The sequence below is a fragment of the Anolis sagrei genome, chromosome 1 (genome assembly GCF_037176765.1).
Source record: "Anolis sagrei isolate rAnoSag1 chromosome 1, rAnoSag1.mat, whole genome shotgun sequence".
NCBI classification, from domain to species: Eukaryota; Metazoa; Chordata; class Lepidosauria; order Squamata; family Dactyloidae; genus Anolis; species Anolis sagrei.
This window is the reverse complement of record NC_090021.1, coordinates 10,570,390-10,596,878: the sequence shown is the minus strand read 5'-3', so window position 1 is coordinate 10,596,878 and position 26,489 is coordinate 10,570,390. Positions and strand designations below refer to the sequence as shown.

Here is a 26,489-nt window from a genome sequence, read left to right as displayed (position 1 = left end):
TCTTGTTTGAAATTCAGTATTGTTGCTAGCATTTAAGCAAGAACTCAAATTGGGTCAAAATCCAGATTGTATGCTCAATGGTAGATAGGATTTTGTATCACAGTATCTGCTTGAGATGTCCTCAGAGGTGGGAATCACAAGACTTTCCAGAAGTTGTACTTCACCACTGGCTATATCTATTAGTGGGAGTTGCAGTCCAAAAGCCGATGGAGGTTGTAGCATTCCCACTGCTGATTTGCAGTGTCACAGCAATGGTGACCTAAGAGTTAGAAGGACCACAAATGCTGTCTAGTCCAATCTCCTGCCAGGCAAAAATACACAAGTAAAGCATGCCTAAATATGCAACCTCTGCTTGAAGACCTTCAAGAAGATGTTAAACAAGTACTGGACATGAATGGAGCCACCAAAGAATCTATCCCAGTGGTTCACAACTTTCCTAATGCTGTGACCCCTTAATACAGTTCGTCATGTTGTGGTGATCCCCATCCATAAAATTATTTTAATTTCTACTTCATAACTGTAATTTTGCTACTGTTATGAATCGTAATGTAAATCTCTGATATGCAGGATGTATTTTCATTCACTGGACCAAATTTGGCAAAGATACCCGATACACCCACATTTGAATATTAGTGGGGTTGCAGGAGATTTATTTTAGTCATTTAGGAGTTGTAGTTGCTGTTATTTATAGTTCATCTACAATCAAAGACCAGTTCTGACTTCCACCCATGATGGAATTGAACCAAATTTGGCACACAGAACTCCTATGACCAACAGAAAATACTGGAAAGGTTTGGTGGGCATCAATCTTGAGTTTAGGAGCTGTAGTTCACCTACATCCAGAGAGCACTGTGGACTCTAACAATGATGGATCTGGACTAAACTTGGCACAAATACTCAATATGCCCAAATATGAACACTGGTGGAATTTGGGGAAAATAGACCTTGACATTTGGGAGTTGCAGTTTTTGGGATTTATAGTTCACCTACAATAAGAGCATTCTGAACCCCACCAACGATAGAATAGGTCAAACTTCCCACACAGAACCCCCCTGACCAACAGAAAATACTGTGTTGTCTGATGGTCTTTGGCGACCCCTCTGACACCCAACACCCCCCCCCCCCCGAGATTTCGAGCCACAGGTTGAGAAACTTTGCTTTACAGAGACCATCTCAAACTAGACAGACCCCTCTTGCATGCAGTTGCACATTCATAGAATCAGAGTTGGAAGAGATCTCATGGGCCATCCAGTCCAACCCTCTGCCAAAAAGCAGTAAAATTACATTCTTTGACGCCCCTTCGTGACCCACCCAGGGGTCCCGATCCCCAGGTTGAGAAATGCAGAGTTACCCTCTTCTATCTTCCTTAGGCGAGAGATTTGCATTTTTCAGCAGCTGGCCGTCTCCAGGCTCATGGCTTTGTAACTTTTGGTGTAACGTACATCTCATAGACGATGTGGTGTAGTGATTTGAGCACTGAAGTACAACTCTGTAGCTGACAGTTCAAATCTACCCCTTTCCTTCAGGTATGGAAACACTTGGGTGATCTTGGACAGCATACTCTCCAAGCCCCAAAGGAAGACAATGGCAGACCCACTCTAAATAAATATTACCAAGAAACCCCTTTGTTATGTTTGCTTTAGAGAAATGACTTGAAGGCGCGCAACAAGGAACACCTGGATTTGCAACTGTAAGGCAGGCTTGCGTGACTGCAAATGTGGGTTGAGTCACAAGGGCTCTGTCTCTTTCAGGGAAGTAGGTGGGCGAGACAGTGTCTTACTGCCTTTGTATTATATGTTGTTGCTGTATAATAGTTTGCAAAGATTATAACGGGAGAGCAAACCACCCTCCAAACCAAAGTTGTGGGTTTGAAAAGAAAACAAGTTACACAATTGTACTCTTGAGCCATAGTGTCTGTTCTTTCTCCCCCTCTATCATGGGTTTCTGCACATTGCATAAGAGAAAGTGTTTCAGCAAATTTTAAGCAAAGGAGATGGATATAGTCTAAAAACCTGGCTGTTTAGGTTCGCCTTTGGTATTTATTTATCGTGTCAGGCAACCGAACAGTTGTATTACATTTTTGACAGAACAAACAAACAAATATACAAAATACACAGAGTTTGCAAGTTTGGTAGTTGATTAAATGTGCTTTGACCAGTATCTGGCCACTTGGAGTGCTTCTGGTGTTGCCGCAAGAAGGTCCTCCATTGTGCATGTAGCAGGGCTCAGGTTGCATTGCAGCAGGTGGTCTGTAGTTTGCTCTTCTCCACACTCGCATGTCGTGGACTCCACTTTGTGGCCCCATTTCTTAAGATTGGCTCTGCATCTCGTGGTGCCAGAGCGCAGCCTGTTCAGCGCCTTCCAAGTCGCCCAGTCTTCTGTGTGCCCAGGGGGGAGTCTCTCATCTGGTATCACCCATGGATTGAGGTGCTGGGTTTGAGCCTGCCACTTTTGGACTCTTGCTTGCTGAGGTGTTCCAGCGAGTGTCTCTGTAGATCTCAGAAAACTATTTCTTGATTTAAGTCGTTGACATGCTGGCTGATACCCAAACAAGGGATGAGCTGGAGATGTCACTGCCTTGGTCCTTTCACTGTTGGCTGCTACTTCCCGGTGGATGTCAGGTGGTGCAATACCGGCTAAGCAGTGTAATTTCTCCAGTGGTGTAGGGCGCAGACACCCTGTGATAATGTGGCATGTACAATCCCCACATCAGGACCAGCTCAGTACAACATGCCTGGCAATGCACTTGTATCTCATCCTTCAGCAATACTCAACCTATTGCTTGTTCCCATGTGAAATCCCCCACCAGTCACTACCCGACTCATCCAGGGTTTTAATAATTTTATATATATATATATATATATATATATATATATATATATATAAATTTTATTCTACCCCTTTTAACTTGGTCCAGCTGGCCATGCACATTTTAATTTTCTTTTGTTTTATTTTGTTTCATGTATTTGATTTTGTACTCATTTGTTTGTTTACATTTGATTTGATGTTATTTACTGTATGTATTTAATTTGATTCGATGTAATTATTCGGGCTTGGTCCCATGTTAGCCGCTCCGAGTCCCTGTCGGGGTGATGGTGGCGGGGTATAAATAAAGTATTATTATTATTATAGTAGTTAGACACTCCTTGTTTCAGATTTTTTAACTATGGATGTCTCCTTTCAAACACTGAAATCAGAATTGTCTAATACAGGACTTACAATTTCTGTTTGTGGTTGGTTGTGAAAATTGGATGCTTAAAAAATCTGAAAAAAAGAAAATGAAGTTAATTAAAATGTGATGTTGAAGCAGAGTTCTGTGGATTACATGGGCTGTTAAAAAAAGACAAATTATTGGCTTCTTGAACCAGTCAGGCCTGGGGCCTCCCTAGGAGCCAAGATGACTAAACAGAGGCTGAGTAAACAGATCCTGAGTATATCATGAGATGGCGTGACGTGTTCGACAAGAGAATAAAGATGAGTACAATTGAAAGTAGTAGGAAAAGAGGAAGAGTGCATTGTAATCAGGGAAAGCCTGGCCTTGAGTTTACAGGATCTGATGAGAACTTTTGGAAGTCTCTTATTCATAGAATCGTGGAGTTGTAAGAGAGAGGGCCATCTAGTCCAAGAAAAACACCCCCGACAGATGCCCATCCAGCCTCTGCTTAGAAAACTTCCAGAGGAACCTGCCACATTCACAGGCAACGTATTTTACTGTCAAACAGTTCTTATCATCAGGGCGTTCTTCCTAATGTTCAGGTGCAATTTGAATATTATATTCCACTAGCTGTACCCTGCCATGCATTACTGTGGCCCAGTCTGTGTATATATGTTTTATGTGTGTATATGCGTATATATGTGTGTTTGTGTATATATGTGGTTTTGCACATGCAGTGTATTTTTTGTTTGTTTTTTGGCTTTTTAAGTCTCTTCTGCTTTCCGGGGTTTTATGAGTGATGGTCACTCATTGCCCTAATAGGTATATTGTGTCCAAATTTGGTGTCAATTCGTTCAGTGGTTTTTGAGTTATGTTAATCCCACAAACAAACATTGCATTGGGTTGTTGTAGGTTTTTTCGGGTTGTATGACCATGTTCTAGAGGCATTCTCTCCTGACGTTTCGCCCGCATCTATGGCAAGCATCCTCAGAGGTGGTGAGGTCTGTTGGAACTAGGAAAAAGGGTTTATACTAGGCTTGGGCGGTTTCGTTCGTTAATTTCGTAATTCGTTATTAATTCGTATTTAAATTAGCTTACGATCCAATATTGAGCCATGCAGGACTACTGTGAGGAGTAATTAAAAATCGAAACAATTTTTTCAATTTGTTTCATAATTATTTTCGTATGTCTGGTGCAAGTTTTATAGTTGTTGTTTGTTTTATCAGTGATAAAAAATAAATTATCACACCAACAGTCAACAACAGAGGGAGAGGGAAGCTTCAGAAGTTCCCCTTGTCCCATTTGGAGGGTTTTTTAGCATATTGCGCAATCGCGTCCGCCATTAACGAATCGATTCGTAATTTTACGAAATTTCGTATATTTCAAACTTTTTTAAAGGAAAATTTCAGAATTCTTTAAAAAAACGAAACGCAAGGACCCCCTAAAAACGAAACAAGTTTAGAACCAAATTTTTCCGTGGTTACCCAAGCCTAGTTTATATATCTCTGGAATAACCAGCGTGGGGCAAAGGACTCTTGTCATTGTCACCCTGGTCATTCCACACATATATAAACCTTTTTTCCTAGTTCCAACAGACCTCACTACCTCTGAGGATGCTTGCCATAGATGCAGGCGAAACGTCAGGAGAGAATGCCTCTAGACCATGGCCATACAGCCTGAAAAAAACCAACAACCCAGTGATTCCGGCCATGAAAGCCTTCGACAAAAATTGCATTTTTATTTATATAGATTGTGTCCTGTTCTTTAGAATAGCAGAAAACAAGCTTCCTTTCAGATATTTAAACATGGCTATCATGTTCTCTCTCAGTCTACTGTTCTCCAAGCTAGACATACTTTTCCCCCTAAGCCGTTCCTCAAAGGGATTGGCTTCTAGACCTTGTACCACTTGGGTTGCCCATCTCTGGACAACTATCAAAAGTCCTCATCACACTAGAGCAGTGGTTCCTCAACCTGTGGGTTCTCAACCTGTGGGTCCTCAGGTGTTTTGGCCTTCAACTCCCAGAAATCCTATCAGCTGGTAAGCTGACTGGTTGAGATTCACTGCACTAGAGTGTTCACTTGGAATGGTGTGCTACCTTCTGCAGATTTCTGGAATTTGTAGTTTAAGCTGCTCAGCCAAAGAGATCCCTGGACCTCATTAACCTCATTAACTACAAATGCCAGTATTCCGTAGGAGGCAGCCACAGGATTTAAAGTGGATAGATAGATCCTAGATCCCTTTCACATGAACTGTTTCCAAGCCAGCTGTCACCCATTGCTATATATAGAATCATAGAATCAAAGAGTTGGAATAGACATCATGGGCCATCCAGTCCAACCCCATTCTGCCTAGAAGCAGGAATATTGCATAATAAAGCACCCCTGACAGATGGCCATCCAGCCTCTGTTTAAAAGCTTCCAAAGAAGGAGCCTCCACCACACTCCGAGGCAGAGAGTTCCACTGTTGAACAGCTCTCATAGGAAGTTCTTCCTAATGTTCAGATGGAATCTCCTTTCCTGTAGTTTGAAGCCATTGTTCCGTGTCCTAGTCTCCAGGGAAGCAGAAAACAAGCTTGCTCCCTCCTCCCTGTGGATTCCTCTCACATGGCTATCATGTCTCCTCTCAGCCTTTCATTTTTATTGCCAAAGTGGAGTAGCGTACCTCTCTCCTTGTCAAAATTCATTTTGTCAGAGTTGCCCATTTTTGACACATGCAGACCAATTTCCCCATCCTTGCCTAAAATGCTCAACATGTTTTCTCTCTATACACTCAAGATATTAGGTGTCCAACTTGAGCATCATGTATCTGGAATTATGAAAGCCTCAGGAAGTGTCCATATGGGTGACTGAGATAGTCACACCTTTATTTATTTATTTATTATTTGCACTTGTTAACCGCCACTCTCAGCCCGAGGGCGACTCGTGGCGGTGTACAGAACATAGAACATAGAAAGACAACAGTTTACAGTAGATTAAGACCATAACACAACATCTTACTAATACACAACTAATTAAACTAAAAATCCGCTTCGTCTTGTTTGGGGTCATAGTCAATCTCATAGTCATAGTCCATAGTCCTTTGCTATCTTATTTATTTATTTATTTATTTCACAGTTTTCTATACCGAGCTTCTCAACCTCATTGAGGGACTCAGCCCGGTTTCCCCAGCCATAAAAAATATATACACTCATTAAAATATCATATATCACAATTACAAAAACAACTTTAAAAACACTATATATAAAACTACAGTGGTCAGTCGTCCTATTAAGATGGATCTACATCAACTTCCATCCAGGGTCCTATGGTGTTGTCTCATTCATCGAAGGCCTGACTCCACAGGCATGTCTTCACCCGTTTCCTAAATGTTAGGATAGATGGGGCGGTTCTGGCCTCCAGAGGGAGAGAGTTCCAGAGTCGCGGGGCCACCACCGAGAAGGCCCTGTCCCTCATCCCCACCAGGCGCGCTTGCGAGGACGGTGGGACCAAGAGCAGGGCCTCTCCAGATGATCTTAATAATCTTGATGGTTCGTAGGGGAGAATACGTTCGGAGAGGTAAACAGGGTGAAATGTACATAGACATTGTTTCATGACTCGAATTATTAAAAAAAATATTCCACAATTAGAGAAGTATTTTATTTATTTATTTATTTATTTATTTATTTAAAACATTTATATTCCGCCCTTCTCACTCCGAAGGGGACTCAGGGTGGAGCACAGCATATACAAGGCAAACATTCAATGCCGGGACATAAATTCACATACAATACATAAACATTAAAAAACATTTATCAGAATATTAAAATACACCATTTAAAACCATCCTAGTCATCCACATCAAATCTAATTGGCCTTTCCTATTCCTGCTTTATTGCCCTGTCCCGAAAGCTTGGTCCCACAGCCAAGTTTTTACCATCCTTCTAAAGGACAGGAGGGAGGGGGGCAACCTGATCTCACCAGGAAGGGAGTTCCATAGCCAGGGAGCAATCACCGGAAAGGCCCTGTCTCTCGTCCCCACCAGTCGTGCCTGTGACAATGGCAGGATGGAAAGCAGGGCCTCCCCGGAGGATCTTAATCTCCACGATGGTTCATAGGGGGAGATGCCGGCGCCATTTAGGGCTTTATAGGCCAAAGCCAGCACTTTGAATTATGCCCGGTAGCAAACAGGCAGCCAGTGGAGCTGGCATAACATGGGAGTTGTATGCTCCCTGTATACCGCCCCAGTTATTAACCTGGCTGCTTCTCCTTGGACTATTTGAAGCTTCCGAGCAGTCTTCAAAGGCAACCCCACGTAGAGTGTGTTGCAGTAGTCTATCCTAGATGTAACGAGAGTGTGGACCACCGTGGCCAAGTCTGACTTCCCAAGGTACGGGCGCAGCTGGCACACAAGTTTTAATTGTGCGAATGCTCCCCTGGCCACCGCTGCAACCTGGGATTCCAGGCTCAGTGATGAATCCAGGAGAACTCCCAAGCTGTGAACCTGCGCCTTCAGGGGGAGTGTGACCCCATCCAGCACAGGTTGCGACCCTATGCCCTGTTCGGCCTTGCAACTGACCAGGAGGACCTCTGTCTTGTCTGGATTTAACTTCAATTTGCTTACCCTCATCCAGACCATCACTTTCTGTCAAGTCAACTTTGACTTATAGTGACCCCATAAAGGAAAAATCTTCCAAGTCACCTTATCCCCAACAGATCGGCTTATGGTTTGCAAACTCAATGCAGTGGTGTTCTTGAGTTCACCACGGGAAAAGGGATCTTCCTCTTTTTCCACTGTCTTCTTGAGAGCCATATATAGAGCCATATATTTGCTCTATAGTGAGCCCTCTATATTTGCTGGAGTTTGTGCTGCAGGACCCTGCACAAATTGATAAACTGCAAACCGTGTGTGTTTTATTAAACTTAAGATAGTCCTTCCTTTGGGAACTCTAGTTCCTTCATCACAACTCCATGGGCTTTCTCTGCTGGCAAGTGACCATAGAATCATGCTGAAAGACATACAAATGCGCAAAGAATTGTTCTCTCCCGAAATCTCTTTTAAGTCTCCTGTCACAACCCGTATGGCAGAAGTCACACTGGATGAGCTAAGGATTCCCAAAGAGAACATATTGGTAAAATCTGTAAATGATTGCATCCGCAAAAATGAAACCTCTCCAGCACCATGTTTCCAATAAGTAGACTTTTTTCCTTATCCACTGTGTTCATTGTTCAGCTTTCACAACCTTGCATAGACATACAAAATAACCAATCGCCCTCCTTTTCCTTCAAGGATCCATCTCCAAAATGTGGCGGTCTGTAGTGGCTCTGTGTCTTCTGGTGGCCCTTACCAGCGCCCGGAATGTCCCTTCCTTCCCTCCTCTCTCCCACGACATGGTGAACTACATCAACAAGCTCAACACCACTTGGCAGGTGAGTAAACCTTCGACTGGTTAATGGGGTTGGAAAGAAGAAGTAGGGCGTAATAGAGGAAGGGGGTCTTCATCTATTGATCCACAGAGGTATTGTGTGACAAATGATTCTGTTCAACTACACTAACACTTGCTGAGATGTAATAGGCAGTAAAGTCGAGGGTACAAGAGAAGGAGACACTCAGCCATGGATATCCTTCCTGAAACTAAGGCACCTTTGACACAACCAACTTCCTGCCCCTGATACCTTGAGTTTGAATGCAAAACTTGGAGAAAATATATTTATTTATTTATTTTCTTGCTAGGCCCGCCACGCGTTGCTGTGGCTAACCTTTCCTCCCTCTTTCTCTCCTCCTTTCTTTCCTTCTTTTCTTCCTTCTCTCTTTCCTTCCTTTCTTCCTTTTTTCTTTCATTTTCTCCTTCCTTCTCTTCCTCTTCCCTTCCCCCCTTTTATTTTCCTTCCTCTTTCTCTCCTTCTTTCCTTCTCTGCCTATTCTTGGATTCAAACTCCCAGCAGTCCTCCTGATCTATCTATTTATCTATCTCTATATTATCTATTTTATCTTTCTGGAGGATTGCTGGGAGTTGCAGTCCAGGAACAGGACATTGGAAATATGCAGAGATTGGGATGCTCTCAAAGAAATCCAAGGAGAAGAAAGCTAGCATCTTGGAAGCAGCACATTTGGATCATCCTCTCTAAAAGGGCCTAGTCTAGGGGATGCTGGGAGCTGTAGTCCGGAAGAGAGTGTGGATATTTTATTGTGTGTTTTGTTTGCCAGAGGGAGTCCTTTTGCGCATGCACTGTAATGACTTTTTGCTTTTTTGACCTTTTAAGTTCCTTTTGTTGTGTTTTCAGTGTTTTTATGAGTGATGGTCACTTGTTGGCCCGATAAGTGTATTGTCACTAAATTTGTTGTCAATTCCTCCAGTGGTTTTTGAGTTATGTTAATCCCACAAACGAACATTACATTTTTATTTATATAGATTTTGCATTACTGCTATCAAAATTCCCAGTTAACCTTCTGACTGATGGAATTCTGAAAGAATATGGGGAGAAAACCAGTGTCTTAGTGGAAAAGCAAATGTTTTGTACATAGAAGTTTAATCCCAAGCATCTTTTGACTGATGGAATTTTGGTATCTTTGACGGTAAATTGGGCAGTTCTTCAGGATTTAGTAGAAACTTTACAAAAGGGTTGTTTTTTGAGTGATCTTCGGGTCTCAAACAAAAATAATGGTTTAGGTTTTCACCAAGAGTCCATTTAAAGCAGTACAGTTAACTTGAGGTCTTGGTTCACCAGTTAGCTGGAAAATATTGACATAATTTGTGTCCCTTTGATTTCTTACAAGGCTGTAGTAACTAGGGTGCCTTAAAAATGGTTTAACACTTGGCCCAAGGGCATGAAAAATATTTACACCACAGGCCTGTGTGATGTTTGCACTATTGTCGAAATTTGGAGAGGATGGAGAGAGATAGAATGATCTCATAGCCTTTAGCTCTCCAAGATAAGCATAATTGGTTATCTAAGCCTTGTAGGTTTTCTAGGATTTACACTAGAATTAATGCAGATATGCCACTTCATGGTTCAAAGTTATGGAATCGTGGGAGTTTGCAAAGTCTTTAGTTTTGTCTGCTAAAAGAGTGCTGGTTCCTCAGAAAAACTACAACTCTCAGAATTCTGTAGCATTCGGTTCTGGCAGTTAAAGTGGTGTCAAACTGCATTGATTTTAAGTTTAGATGCACTCCTTGTTGTCCTTCTCTATGTTCTAACTTCACAATGCGGTTCTTGAATTGTGGTCCAAAACTGAGCACAGTATTCTAGACAAGGTTTGACCAAAATAGACTTGTGTGGGACTAGGACTTCCCTTGACTTGTACACTTCATGTGCCCATTAAATCTTTGGACTGGATGCCAGCGTCGTTCTTGACAGTTTTAGTCCAAGATCTAATGCCCTGAATCAGTCATTTGCTTCTTATCAATCATATTATGCCTTCTTAGCTGGACAATTGGATACCCCTTAAAACTTCTGTTTCTCTGTTCTTTTCTTAAGGCTGGACACAATTTCCGCAATGTTGACATGAGTTATGTGAAAAAGTTGTGCGGAACATATTTGCACGGCCCCAAGTTGCCCGAAAGGTAAGGCGTTTATTCTCTTTGCTGCTAATATTGCTGTTAACTTTGGACCTTTTGAGACAAAACGACTGTCTAGTCTTTAGCTCTCAAGGTTGTCTTTCTGATAACAGTCATCTCCTGAAAGAACAGGGAGAGAAAACCAGCGGCTTAGTGGAAGAGCAAATGTTTTGCATATAGAAGAGCACAAGTTCAATCCCAAGCATTTTTGGATAGGTACGGAAATATTTCTGCTTTAAACCCACAAGGACCATTATTATTGTAGATTTCATCATCCCACACTTGGATTCCTGTTTGACTGTCATGATGCCATCTTATAACCTGTGATTCCAGGTGTGGTCTGACCAAGGCAGAATAGAGGGGGAGCATGACTTCTCTGGATCTAGACACTTTTGGCTCTTGGTATTCCTGACCATTGGCTGATAGGACTTTTGGAAATTGAAATCCAATATATTTGAAGGTCCAAACCTCTAGTGCTTTCTCAAACTACGAACCTCAGAAGCTTTCACAAATGCAGCGTAACAGGCAAATATAGAATATTGGAACGATTGGATGATGCGATTGGACACTGATTTTAATTAGAAGACACTATTGATATATGTTTTATATGTTTTTACTGGCTTTGTGTGATTTTTATATTACATGGTAAATGTTTTTAACTGCATTTTATGGTATTCAGGCATCGAATTGTTGCCAACTGTAAACCGCCTTGAGTTGCCGTCAGGCTGAGAAAAGCGGTATACAAATATGGTAAATAAATAAATAAAATGTCCAAGGGACGTAAAACACACTGGAGTTAAGTAGTTTGTTGTGTAGCGGAGCTCTGGTCTGAAAGAACTGGCTTGATTCCCATTTGGACCAGAAAAAATTCTAGATGACTTTGAGCCAAATACCTATTGAAAACTCCGTTGAGAAAAGCTGTTCAAAGCACATCTTCTCTAGATGAATCTCAGGGACTTTGAAAGAGGAGAAGCTCAGAAAGGCTAAGCATAGATGTGCAGGTGTCTGAGAGTCTTGCAAAAATGCACTTAACCAACACTCTCTCCTTTTTTCTGCTCCCAAAACCAACAAGGTATGAGTTTGCAGGTGAGATGGAACTGCCAGACAGCTTTGACTCACGGAAGCAGTGGCCAAGTTGTCCAACCATCAATGAGATCAGAGACCAAGGTTCTTGTGGCTCTTGCTGGGTAAGTTGGACTCTGAAGAAAATTGGTGTGCAATTGGTTTTGCAGACAATAGGATCTCCAATTTAATAGGTATTAGGAGTGTGCTACACACATAAAGAGAACCTATTTACCAAATCAGCAAATAATAAATTTTGTAAAAAGATAAAGCTACAAATTTGGAGGCCTGTCATTTTATATCTTAGTATTCCTTCCCGCCCTCAATATGAGTACATGAACATACATAGTTCTGATTGTATATCTTTTACAGTGCCTTGTACATTGATGGCAATATATGAATATGCCATCATCAATTGACAAGGATTCATTTAGCAGATTTTATTTGGTCTGAGCCCACAATCAGTGACTTCCACATGAGTGGAAGTCACTGCTGTGAAAGTCAGATTTTACTCTGAACATTAAAGCCATTCAGATTTTACTCTGAACATTAAAGCCACTGTCAAAGGCAGCAGACTGCTTACAGAATAACCCTTTGGATAGATAAATATATAAGTTGAATGTCCCCTATCCAAAGTCCTGGGGATATTTCAGATTTGGGAGGATTTTGGAATTGTGTCTGTACATAATGAGATGCCTTGGAGATTGAATACAAATGTTTCATATATACCGTAAACACAGAGCTAATACACCATGGTGCCACCGGTGGCACAGCGGGTTAAACTGCTGAACTTGCTGACCAAAAAGTTGGCAGTTTTGAATCCAGGGAGTGGGGTGAGCTCCTGCTGTTAGCCCCAGCTCCTGCTAACCCTAGCAGTTTGAAAACATGCAGATGTGAGTAGAACAATAGGAGGTGTGTACGGACAATGCTGGCTCTTTGGTTTAGAAATGGAGATGAGCACCACATCCCAGAGTCGGACATGATTAGACTTAATGTCAAGGGGAAACCTTTACCTTACATAGAGGTGAAGGCACTTTTACACACCAAACTTTTTCAAATTTCTTCATAAAACAACATTTGGGTACACAGAGCCCTCAGAAAACTGGGGTGTCACTATCTCAGCCCACTCACATGAGCAATTTTGGATAATGTTGGAATTCTGGATAAGGGATGCTCAATTTGTAATATCAATAATATAATATATTTTTTTCTTTAAAAATCAATAATATAAGTAAAAACCTTAATTTCCATGAATTGCCACCTGCAGGCATTCGGTGCAGTAGAAGCCATTTCTGACCGGGTTTGTGTCCATACCAATGGCAAGGTGAATGTGGAGATCTCTGCAGAAGACCTTCTCTCTTGCTGCGGCTTTGAATGCGGAATGGGGTGAGTTGTGTTTCCTTTTGCTGGAGAGGATTTCCCATTCAGGACTGGAGAGCTCACCTGACTTTTGCTTCATTTTAAGGGGTCTTTGGGTGTGGACTTCATGCGAAAAAAAGGCTTGTGGTAATGATGCTGTGTGACTCTAACTGCTTTCCTTTTGATGACAAGAGATTAAGAGGGGACAAGGTCACCATGTTCAAATAGTTGAAAAAATCTCATATTTAATCTGCTGAAAAAACAAATTTTGTTTTTGAGAGAGATTCCTTTGACTATACAATAAACCCACATATTATGTGGAGGATCTATTCCAAACTTTTCATGCAATATGATTTTTTGCGCAAACTGGAACCTTATTTTTGAGCAACTGGCTGGAGCATATCATTGAATTATTCTGGAGGTTCTAGGAGATATATTGAGAACTATTCTCTCTAGGCTCCAGTGTGATTCTGTGCTCAAATTCTGGTAGTTTTCAGCCACCTTTAAAAACTTCCATGCCTTATTCATTTTCTGTATGAAACCTCTTCACAGCAGAGTCTAATTTTTCTTCCTTGCAGTTGCAACGGAGGCTACCCATCTGGAGCATGGAAATACTGGACTGAGAGGGGCTTGGTGTCTGGTGGGCTTTATGATTCTCACGTGGGTGAGTCACCTTCCTTCCCAAAATGGCTCTGGAAAGGATAAGTTATGTACAATACCTTGTCATTTAGATATTGTTATTAATATTAACACAAAAGCACAGTATGTCGCAGCAAACAAGATCTATATGCTGGATTTCGTATCACAAAATCACAAGTCGAACACTTCCCAAGAGTCTAGGACTGTGTGCTGTAGTTTTGAATGATGTGTGCAGATCCAAGTAAGGTGGCCTTTTGCAGTTGACAGATCATGATTTTGTCAATGTTCATTGTTTCCAAATGCCGGCTGAGGTGTTTTGGCACGGCACCCAGTGTGCCGATGACCACTGGGACCACCTGGACTGGTTTATGCCAGATCCTTAGCAGTTTGATTTTGAGGTCTTGATAGCGGCAGAGTTTTTCCTGTTGTTTTTCTTCAATGCGACTGTCACCTGGTATGGTGACATCAATAATCCAGACTTTTTTCTTTTCCACAATTGTGATGTCTGGTGTATTGTGTTCCAAAACTTTGTCAGTCTGGATTCAAAAGTCCCACAGTATTTTCGCATGTTCATTTTCCACGACCTTTGCGGGTTTATGATCCCACCAATTCTTTACTGCTGGCAGGTGGTACTTGTGACATAAGTTCCAGTGAATCATCTGGGCCACAGAGTTGTGTCTTTGTCTGTAGTCCATCTGTGCGATTTTGTTGCAACAGCTGAGGATATTATTTGCCCAGGTTGATTACTGTGACTATCCAGTTTGCTACTTTCTAAATGGAGTCACTGTCAAATCCCATTGGCACTTTGTGCCTGATTTCTTCACCCATTAGTTGCCTCTAAATCTTGGGTGTTGGATGGTACAGGGGTGAAGAGGTGATTTCCCCATCTTGTTCTCTAGCAGTGATTTCAAATACATCATATCTTCATGGAAATAGTGACATTTTCTATCACTATTTTGAGACATATTTTGTCACCATACTGATATAGATAGTGGGATTAGGGAAGTTGAGAAGTTCTGTGTGAGAATGGAGGCATTTCCCCAGTTTTGGGGAGTCACTCTGTGGTTTGCAAGGAAAATATTATAGGATTGGATCTTTGCGGGGAAAGGGGAAACTGTTTTCTTAACTCACTACTTCATAACCTACTGTGAAAGTCTGGCTGTTTCCTATTGAAAACATATATTGAGCCAGAAATACTGACTTTTCATTCTTGTTTCTGCTGCGCAGGCTGCCGGCCATACTCCATCCCGCCTTGCGAGCACCACACCAACGGCACTCGGCCCCCCTGCAGCGGCGAAGGTGGAGAGACCCCCGAATGTGTCAAGCAGTGTGAAGATGGCTACACACCTGGATACAAGCAGGACAAGCACTACGGTAGTAAACACTTACAAAATCTGGGGAAAAAATAATCCAAAACACTTCCGGGATACTCAACCTGTAATGAAGTTTAATTCAAGTTCAAACTGTGTTAGGTGGAGTTATGTTTTCATATAGGAAACTAGATTTTCTGCTTAATGCATAGGTAATAAATGGCTGCTCTGATTTAAGAATGTCTTCGTTAAAACTCAAAGCAAATATATATAAATCTGTCTAGTAATGTCATATCCTCAAGTTAAGACTACTGACAGATTTGAATGTTTATGCAAGCAAAAGCAGTTTAATTGGGTGCCAAAATGAACAGTGTGTGAATTAAAGTATTTTCTAGTCCCTGCGATAAAAGAGGTTCAAGAAAGGATTTGGGGGGGGGGGGGGTAAGCAGCTGCTATCAAATATTTCCCAGTCGCTAACCTGAACTGTAGAGAATAGGGACCTGTTTCGTGTCCCTGTTGGAAGCCCCGATCCGTTTTTGGGGAGCCTCCCAAAATTGGGAGGACAGATACGTGTTTTCGCTTTGGGATTCCGAAATATCTGTTTTCTATCGGCCCATTATGGGGATCAGGGGCTTCCCAGGCTCCTCTTCCCATCATTTTAGGCATTAAAGCTATTTTACTCTATAGGAGATGTGCTCAGCTGCAGGCAGGCACGTGCTTTAAGGAGGCTTCTTACTATTGCACTCCAGGACAGGAATAACCCTCTGACTTTAACACACCACATGTTGAGTAGGGAAAAACATCGTTTTAATGAAGATAAGTAGAAGCAGCAAAGTAAAAAAAGCACTTTAAAGGAATAGGTAAATCCAATTAGGTAAGAAGATAAGCAGGAACAATTTAGTCCAAGGTAAAGTTCAGCAAAGTCCAAAAACAAAGTCCAGACTTCTCTAACAAAATCCAAACCCAGGAAACGTTGATCCAAGGCAGGAGTATGTAATCACAAGAGACAAAAAGCCAAACCAAGAAACAAGAAATCCTTAAGCATGAATCTTCCAAACACTGCTTCCATGAAACAAGGACAAAAACTTAGTGATGCTTCATCTGGCTACAATTTCCATGCTTGGAACTTTTATCCCCTTGTTAAGCTATTCCAAGCACTCAGGAACTGGTTTCGCTTTCCTTGGGTGCCCCTTATCTTTTTCTGTTGAAGGCATTGCTCGACCTGTCTGTTTTGACTAATATCTTCCTGTGTATCTATATGCTCATTAGTGTCTGCAGGTGCCAAGTTGTTTTCAAGCTCCAAATCCCGGGAACTCTCTGGGAGCAATTCAGGGAGTAAACCATCATCCCTAGACCCTGTAGGGACATTCTCATGGGAAACTACACTTTGAACAGGTGCCCCTATGTCATTCTCTGCATCAATATCCCTGACCAAACCATTGCCATCTTGGACCTCATTTACATCATTCCCCACATCCAAAGCACCCTGATTCTGAAACACAATCACAGGCTGAACTCCAACACTTTCCTGTTTCTACTCTAAAGGAGAGGTGCTTGACTGCAGGCAGGCACACATGTTTTCTGGGCCTTCACGCCACACACACGTACTCTCTTTCCAAGTCAAGGAGGCAACAGGCAAGTTCTCATTCTTACTCTAGAGGAGACACTCAGCTGCAGCGCTTTCTGGGCCTGCATGGCACGCACACACATGCACTCTCTTCCCAAGTCAAGGAGACATGGAGAGCAACATGCTCACGAGAAACAGACGAGAAGCTGGGATTGGCTCCCACTTGCTGGTTTTCATCCCGGGAGGGGGCTTCCCGTTATGTGGTTTGGCACACAACTCTATTAGAGAAGCATTAAGGGAAAGTAGAAAGTAAGAGTTGGAAACTTCAAAACTGTGTTTAAATGGTTTCAGTGCTTTCTGATTTTACTTTTCTTTCGTATTTCCAGGCGTTACCTCATATGGCGTCCCTCGCAGTGAGAAGGAAATAATGGCTGAGATCTACAAGAATGGGCCAGTGGAAGGAGCCTTCGTTGTGTACTCTGACTTCCTCTTGTACAAATCAGGTAATTCGGTCTTTGGACAACACTATTTAAAAGTAGCCACATTGAAGTTGCAGAGAAATATCTATGAAAGAATAAGTCTTGAAAGAATTAAAGCCGTGACTTAAAGGCAGGAGAAGGGCATGGGAAATTTGGAGGATGAGGAAGAAGTAGTCATTGTCTTACACAGTTCGGCTTTGGTCCAGAATCCCCAACAATACAGTATGTCCCCTGTATCCACGGATTCTACAACCACAACTCCCCAAAATAAACATTGATTTTGCCATTTTTAAGGGACATTATATCACTACACCATTGTTTATAATGGGACTTCAGCATCCGCTGGTTTTGGTATCCACAGGATGCCGTGGAACCAAACCCCAGCAGATACTCAAGGCTGATGATAAATGCCCATTGCATGCATCTGTTTTCAAAAAGTAAAACTTTGTTTCCAAAGACATTTCATTTTTCAGAGCCTGTTCTAGGTTCTTTGGTGAGATAGGGTAGTCTACAAATAAAGTGGGAACCTCCGGTGGTGCAGTGTGTTAAACCACTGAGCTGCTAAACTTGTTGACCAAAAGGTCACAGGTTCGAATCCAGGGAGTGGCATGAGCTTCTGCTGTCAGCCCCAACTTCTACCAAGCTAGCAGTTCAAAACATGCAAATGTGAGTAGATCAATAGGAACCACTCCAGCGGGAAGGTAACGGCACTCCATGCAGCCATGCTGGCCAAATGTCCTTGGAGGTGTCTATGGATAACGCCGGCTCTTCGGCTTAGAAATAGAGATGAGCACCAACACTCAGAGTCAAACACGACTGGACTTAATGTCAGGGAAAAACCTTTACCTACCTACAAATAAAGTATTATTATTAGTATTAGTATTTAATATTTATATTGGCCTTATACTGGCACAACCTGGGGATCACAACCAGATACAGTGAAGACCTCTGCCCTGGCGCTATGCTACTCTGCTGCTGAATATGCATGCCCAGTGTGGAACACATCTCACCACGCTAAAACAGTGGATGTGGCTCTTAATGAGACATACCACATTATCACGGGGTGTCTGCGCCCTACACCACTGGAGAAATTACACTGTTTAGCCGGTATTGCACCACCTGACATCCGCCGGGAAGTAGCAGCCTATAATGAAAGGACCAAGGCAGTGACATCTCTGGCCCACCCCCTGTTTGGGTATCAGCCAGCACGCCAACGACTTATATCAAGAAATAGTTTTCTAAGATCTACAGAGATACTTGCTGGAACACCTCAGCAAGCGAGAGTCCAAAAGTGGCAGGCTCAAACCCAGAAACCCAATCAGTGGCTGATACCAAATGAGAGACTTCCTCCTGGGCACACAGAAAACTAGGCGATTTGGAAGGCGCTGAACAGACTCTGCTTTGGCACCACGAATCTCATGAAATGACAGATCCCAAGATTTCATAGTTTGTAACCATGCTGGCTAAACAAAAACTGTAATTTGTATGGCAAACCCCTGGCATAACACTGGGGGTGGAGTTGAGGGGGTTGAGTAGGGACCTTATTTGGATTATTCTTGCATTTGAAAGGTGTAGGATTTAACTTTTTTCACCCCTCCTCGTTTCTACTTGCAGGTGTCTATCAACATGTTTCTGGAGAGGAAGTTGGTGGCCACGCCATCCGTATCCTGGGCTGGGGCGTCGACAATGGCACCCCTTACTGGTTGGTGGCCAATTCCTGGAACACAGACTGGGGTGAAAATGGTAAGAGACTCTATGGTTTTGAGCACATATGGGACCAGTTTCATGCCTTGACATTGTGGACAGAGTGGGCAAGTTGAGACTCTTCTGCCAGATGTCACCTTACATCCACCATAATCTTTGATGAAGGATGGTGGGAGGTGTCAACCAATAGCATTAAAACACATGGTAGTTATCCCTGGTGTAGGCATTGAATCTTGTGTAGTGAAACCATTGATCCCATTGGATTAGATTATTTTAATTGAATCTTGTTAGTGTTGAAGTGACATTCCAACTCACGGTGATCCTATGGATGGTTTTTCTGGCCAAGGTTTCTTCAGAGAAGGGTTTGCCATTGCCTTCTGAGGCTGAGAGAGTGTGCCTTTTGTACAAGTAGGTTTTCATGATTGAGCCTGGATTTGCTCCCAACTTCCAGAGTTACTTACTTACTCAGGTAATCACTTGTTGCCTGAGTAGGATAATCCTCCAGGGTGGGTGACTGTGGAACCCTATTCTTGATCTGCATCATCCCCGCAGTGAGGGCATTGGTTTCCAGGTGGAAGGTGGTCCCGGTCAGGGTTGGCTTGATGTGCCTTCCTTTTGGCACGTTTTTCTCTTTTGCCCTCCATTCGTGCCTCTTCAAATTCTGCAGCACTGCTGGTCACAGCTGACCTCCAGCTGGAGCGCTCAAGGGCCAGGGCTTCCTAGTTCTCAGTGTCTATGCCAGAGATTTTAAGGTTCTGTTTTCCGTTCTTGAGTTCGGAGTAATGCAATTGCTTTAGGAGACGGTGGTCGGGCATCCAGACAACGTGGCTGGTCCCGCGGAGTTGATGGCGGAGGACCATCGCTTCAATGCTGGTGGTCTTTGCTTCTTCCAACACGCTGACATTTGTCTGCTTGTCTTCCCAAGGGATTTGGAGGATTTTACAGAGGCAGCGCTGATGGAATAGTTCCAGGAATTGCATATGACGTCTGTAGACAGTCCACGTTTCGCAGGCATATAGCAGGGTTGGGAGGACAATAGCTTTATAAACAAGCACCTTGGTAGCATAGAATAATAGAATCAAAGAGTTGGAAGAGACCTCATGGGCCATCCAGTCCAACCCCCTGCCAAGAAGCAGGAATATTGCATTCAAATCACCCCTGACAGACGGCCATCCGGCCTCTGATTAAAAGCTTCCAAAGAAGGAGCCTCCACCACACTCTGGAGCATCCCTACGGATGTCCTCAAACACTCTCTGCTTCCAGAGTCTTGGTCTACCATCAGACCATTGCTTCATGCTGGCTTCTGTTGGTTAGTTTTACAATTGGCTAGAAGATCAATTAAATCCATTGTGGAATGAACATTTGTTTCATATCTCATTGGTTCAGTGGGTTGTAATTATCAATTAGATTTCGGCCTATTATAGAAATTCTCATCTGTTTCACAGTAAAGAATAGAATTGTTTGAAAACCTCACTGAACCTTAGAAGCCGCTGTTTCCTTTTGCCTTATCATACTGGAAAACAGCATCTTTCCTCTCCACTTTTGCACTTTGATTTCAGTTTTCAGCAAGTGAAGTAAGTAAAGGACAAAGGGGGGAGGAGGAGAGATAAGTCGATGGAAAGTGGGACAGCAAACGATTAATTGGAGCCACTTCTGCCAAAATGGCAAAAGTTGGAGAGTAAGAAGAGGGAACTTTTTCAAGCTCTCGTTGCAACTTACTTACATTTGAAAGTGGAAAGTCAACACACAAGAGTTGTATGCAGCGGGTCCTCCATATTCACTATGTCTAAAAGCACAAGATCCCTGCAAAAGTGGGAAGATCTTTTAGAAAATATACTATTTTTGAAAAATTGAGTGGACATCTCCTAGGAATCTCTTAGGTCTTCCAGAGAAGTTCTAGGTCAATATCCACTGAACGTTGACCATAGAATCCTATTAGACGACTTAGAGAGCAGTGGTTCTCAACCTGGGGTCGCCAGATGTTTTTGGCCTACAATTCCCAGAAATCCCAACCAGTTTACTAGCTGTTAGGATTTCTGGGAGTTGAAGGCCAAAAACATCTGGGGACCCCAGGTTGAGAACCACTGACTTAGAGATTCCTGAAGGTTATATACTAATCCAATTAAAACTTGTGTGCCAGTTGCGCCCGTACCTTGGGAAGTCAGGCTTGACCATGGTAATCTATGCTCTGGTTACATCCTGAATAGACTACTGCAACGTGCTGTACGTGGAGTTGCCTTTGAAGACTGTTCAGAAGTTCCAGTTGGTCCAATGGGTGGCAGCCAGATTGTTCACTGGAGAAGGATATAGGGAGCATACAATTCCTCTGTTACACAAGGTCCACTGGCTGCCAGTCTGCTACTGAGCACAAGTCACAGTGCTGGCTTTAGCTTATAAAGCCCTAAATGGTTCTGGCCCAAATTTCCTGTCCAAACATATCTTTCTCAATCAACCATCATGGAGGTTAAGATCGTCTGGGGAGGCCCTGCTCTCAGTCCCACCTCCTTTGCAGGTCTGGTTGGTGGGAACGAGAGACAGGACCTTATCAGTGGTCATCCCTCAGCTATGGAACTCCCTCCCTATCCCACCTTATCAGTGCCCTCCTTTTTGGTCTTCAGAAAGAAAGTAAAGACAAGCTGGAATGTGTCCAGAGGAGGGCAAGTAAAATGATCAAGGGTCTGGAGAACAAGCCCTATGAGGAGCTGCTTAAGGAGCTGGGCATGTTTAGCCTGAAGAAGAGAAGGCTGAGAGGAGATAGGATAGCCATGTATAAATATGTGAGAGGAAGCCACAGGGAGTAGGAGGGAGCAAGCTTGTTTTCTGCTTCCTTGGAGACTAGGACACAATGGAAGAATGGCTTCAAACTACAAGAAAGGAGATTCCATCTGAACATTAGGAAGAACTTCCTGACTGTGAGAGCCGTTCAGCAGTGGAACTCTCTGCCCCGGAGTGTGGTGGAGGCTCCTTCTTTGGAAGCTTTTAAACAGAGGCTGGATGGCCATTTGTCAGGGGTGATTTGAATGCAATATTCCTGCTTCTTGGCAGAATGGGGTTGGACTGGATGGCCCATGAGGTCTCTTCCAACTCTTTGATTCTATGATTCTATGATTCTATACTAGGTTTTTTATATGTTGTAAGGCATTGAATTTTTGCCGTGAACTTGTTGGAAACTGCTTTGAGGCCCCCGGGAGAGAAAAGCGGTATATAAATGAAGTAAATAAAATAAATAAAATAATCTGTTAAAGTCAAACATGCAGTTGTTGGAGGGCCAAACTGTCAAACGTCTTCCTTTGACCTCCCAGGCTTGAGGAAACGTTCTCAAGGTGTTCCTCTCACCTTCTTCTAGGTTTCTTCAGGATCCTCCGTGGAAAAGACCACTGTGGAATCGAATCTGAGATTGTCGCTGGGATCCCCAAGACGAGCGATTACTGGAAGATGCTGTGAAGACGTTGCCCTTCTGAATCCAGTTGATTGTTCTGCAAATAATCAAGTTGATTTTTATCCTGTGGAAATGGAAGTGGTGGTGACAAAACCACCACACTTCTCAGACATTTTAGATTTCAGATTGTGTTTTTTTAATAAAGCCTTTTAAAATGTTTTAAAAACCATTACTCAGTGCTGTTGTCTCCAGCAGGCAGGAAGAATGAGGCTGCACGGAGTGGGGCAACTCTAGAGTAATTGAGAAGCGAGAACAGAGGGATGCAATTGAGTCTGAGAGCTGTCCTCTTAGCTGATTTAGTCATTTGGGGTAAATATATTGTTGAGTATTGTTCCAAGTGTGCTATAGAATCAATGGGGTGATTGGACTGTTGAGGGGGACACAAACCTAGGTGAGCCATAGCATGGTGCCAAAGAGGATTTCCAAGGCAATGGATTGGAAGCAGGCTAAAATGATTGACCGCTGATTATATGAGGGTTGACTGAAAAGTAATGCCTCCACCTTCGTAACTCCTCAATAGATGGCATTACTGGTATGCGGCAGGTACTGACTTGTTCAGTAGACTCTCCTCTACAGTTCCATTTTGGCAGGGAGCCTTAGCATTGAACAGTAGCGTTGTTAAAAGGTTAAGTATGGAACCCTGTGCAGACTGTATTGTCGAAGACTTTCATGGCTGGAATCACTAGGTTCTTGTGGGTTTTTTTCGGGCTATAGGGCCATGTTCTAGAGGCATTTCTCCTGACATTCTCCTGAGATGCAGGCGAAGCGTCAGGAGAAATGCCTCTAGAACATGGCCCTATAGCCTGAAAAAACCCACAAGAACCTGTGCAGACTGTAGGTCAGTGCGAATTAAGCAACATGCAGTCATTGAGTTCTTGACAGCAGAAGGTGTCACCTCAACATCTTTAAACTAACTCACCCAATGATGCACAGCTTGTATTCTCTGATGAATCTCCTTTGGGGTGACACCTTCTGCTGTCAAGAATTCAATGAATGCACATTGCTTAAATCACATTGACTGACCGTCCACGCAGGCTTCCATACTTTGCACTTTAACAACACAACCGTTCAATGCTAAGGCTTCCCACCAAAATGGAACTGTAGAGTAGAGGCTACTGAACAAGCCAGTACCTGCCGCATACCAGTACTGCCATCTATTGAGGAGTTACAAAGGTGGAGGCATTACTTTTCATTCAACCCTCGTATATGTATTGAGACTTTTATTGGATAATGTTGAAGGTTAGCATTACCCAATAAGGCCAGCAAAGAGAGGAGACATTTGAGACAATGATGAACTATCTTATGCTTTGCTCCTGCCATCAAGATGGTTCCCAGACTTTGCTCCATCATATGTTTTGGACTCCATCTCCTGCTTATTGGTTAAACTGGCTGTGGCTTTGAGGAGATTAAGTCCTAAAGGCCCAGAAGATCCATAATTGGGAACTTCTGTGCCAGTCTCGCTTTATGTCTTGCTGATTCTCTATCTCTTCAAGTTCCTAGGCAACTAGGGGCAAAATGGAGGCTCTGTGTTTATACTGACTAACCCCAACAAAGTTCCATTGAAGTTGTAGGTTTTTCAGGCTGTATGGCCATGTTCTAGAAGCATTCTCTCCTGACGTTTCACCTGCATCTATGGTAGGCATCCTCAGAGGTTGGGAGACGTCACAACAGGCAAAACGTCAGGAGAAAATGCTTCTAGAACATGGCCATATAGCCCGAAAAAAACTACAACAACCCAGTGATTCTGGCCATGAAAACCTTCGATAATACAGGTTCCGTCAAAGGCTTTCATGGCTGGAATCACTGGGTTGTTGTAGGTTTTTCCGGGTTATATGGCCATGTTCTAGAGGATGCTTGCCATAGATGCAGGCGAAACGTCAGGAGAAAATGCCTCTAGAACATGGCCATGTAGCCCAGAAAAACCTACAACAACCCAATACAGGTTCCATTGTATTTGCTCCTGGAAACTTCAGATCTGTACTTTGGCTTTTATTGGAGTGTTGTGCCACCATGTGGCAAGTAATCTGAGGCTTCAATTGTTATAATGGGATTTAATCATGGATGAATAATAATGGGATTTAATAATGATGAAGCCCACTCTGTTTCCCTAGATAAGGTCTAGATGTCACTTTATTGTGTTGTATTTCACAAGTCTTTACCATAACTGCACTAGCTGAATTTGCACACGAATAGTCACCGCTTCAGTAAAATATATACATAATGATAATTTACAATTGCAAATCATCAGTAAAGGAATGGAGAGGGCAATGATCAATGCATGCAGATAGTGAGGGAAGAATATACGTTCGGATCATACTAAAAGCAGACCCACTTGTCTAAATTCAAGTCTCTTTATTTTACATGTAAGGCCCACTGAGGTCAATGGCTCTACTATGAGTTGGACTCCAATTGAATCTGACACATAGGCTCTGTTATTTCACTGTCTTCCAGCTTCAAATGTACTCAAATGCACAAAGCCTTTAAACTTGTGGTTGTTGCAAAAGCAGCCAAATGTTTACCATATGACTTCAGTTGGGTTTTTTTTTCATCTCGCCAATAAAAAGTTGAAATCTCATTGCCAGTCTTAAGTCTAATGTGTCTTTTACTGCCCACTGGTGGCCAAGAATAGTTGTGTTCCTATTTTTCTTGATGTTATACCCAGGCATTGGGCAAACATGGGCCCTCCCGATGTTTTGGATTTATTTATTATTATTTAGAAGTTTTACATACTGGTCTTCTCACCTCCAAGGAGGGACTCAGGCCAGTTCACAACACGTGTTCATATACAAAACAGCACAATGCATCATAATTATACATTAAAATATAAGTACAATAAAAACATCATCACATTACACAAGCCAAGTCGTCAGTACAGTCACAATTCGTCGCCATCCTTCCATGTGGACAAGAGTTATTGACTCAATCCTCAAATGCCATATTTCCTAAAGGTCAGGAGGGAAGGAGCAGATCTAATTTCTGGTGGGAGGGAATTCCAAAGCTGAGGGGCCACCACCGAGAAGGCCCTGTCTCTCGTTCCCACCAAACGTGATTGCAAAGGTGGGACCGAGAGAAGGGCCCCTCCAGAAGATCTTAGTAACCTTGATGGTTCATAGGGGAGAATCTGTTCAGACAGGTAAACTGAGCCAGAGTCGTTTAGGGCTTTATAGGTCAAAACCAGCACTCTGAATTGTGCTCGGAAGCTAATCGGCAGTCAGTGGAGCTGGCATAACAGAGGGGTCGTATGGTCTCTGTACCTCGCTCCTGTTAGCAATCTGGCTGCCGCACGCTGGACTAATTAAAGCTTCCAGGCAGTCTTCAGAGGCAACCCCACATAGAGAGCATTGCAGTAGTCTAAACAGGATGTAACCAGAGCGTGGACCACCGTGGCCAAGTCAGACTTCCCAAGGTACGGGCGCAGCTGGCGCACAAGTTTTAATTGTGCAAAAGCTCCCCTGACCACCGCCGAAACCTGGGGTTCCAGGCTCAGCGATGAGTCCAGGGTCACTCCCAAGCTGCGAACCTACGTCTTCAGGGGGAGTGTAACCCCGTCAAGCACAGGCTGTAACCCTATGCCCTGTTCGGCCTTTTGACTGACCAGGAGTACCTCTGTCTTGTCTGGATTTAGTTTCAATCTGTTGTCCCTCATCCAGTCCGTTACAGCGGCCAAGCACCGGTTCAGGACCTGAACAGCCTCCTTAGTAGCAGGTGGAAAGGAGTGACAGAGTTGGACATCATCTGCGTACAGATGATATCGTACCCCGAAACTCCGGTAGGCTGTTAGGAATTGTGGGAGTTGAAGTCCAAAACATCTGGAGGGCCCAAGTTTGCCCATGCCTGCATTAAAGCATTGTAGTAACAAACCAAAGTTGAGCCAAACACTTAGATATGGACACATACACAAAATGCAATAACAAAATGTATGGGGACACAATGTAATTCATGAAAACCTTTCATCCATATTATTAAAAATATATGGTTTGTCAGATAGTAACATACATACCCAAGATTTTTGTCATATTCTTAAGTCTGTGCAACATACCTACATTTTGCAGCTGACCCACAAACGTGTTGTGACAGAGTTTAGAAAGCTTTGCATTAAGAGATACTCAAATTCACAACCATGGCCAACCTACTGTATTGTGTACACAATTATCCCCAGGCTATGTGTTTACAGTGTATAGGAAACACTAATGAATATTGTGTTTAAACATGTTTATATATATGTAAAACATATGTATACA

The 26,489-nt window shown here is 42.9% G+C and overlaps 1 protein-coding gene across 1 annotated transcript in view; it reads left to right on the top strand.

The window, feature by feature from the left end:
* CTSB (cathepsin B) overlaps window positions 1–24,823 on the top strand; it is a 35,605-nt gene extending 10,782 nt beyond the window's left edge. The window contains exons 2-10 of the mRNA XM_067462744.1: window positions 8,421–8,560; window positions 10,610–10,695; window positions 11,762–11,876; window positions 13,019–13,137; window positions 13,689–13,774; window positions 14,977–15,123; window positions 17,013–17,129; window positions 18,720–18,848; window positions 22,156–24,823. Coding sequence (XP_067318845.1) covers window positions 8,435–8,560; window positions 10,610–10,695; window positions 11,762–11,876; window positions 13,019–13,137; window positions 13,689–13,774; window positions 14,977–15,123; window positions 17,013–17,129; window positions 18,720–18,848; window positions 22,156–22,253 — 1,023 coding nt within the window. The 5' untranslated portion in view covers window positions 8,421–8,434 and the 3' untranslated portion in view covers window positions 22,254–24,823. The remainder of the gene's footprint in view (window positions 1–8,420; window positions 8,561–10,609; window positions 10,696–11,761; window positions 11,877–13,018; window positions 13,138–13,688; window positions 13,775–14,976; window positions 15,124–17,012; window positions 17,130–18,719; window positions 18,849–22,155) is intronic.
* Window positions 24,824–26,489: the final 1,666 nt, after the last annotated feature.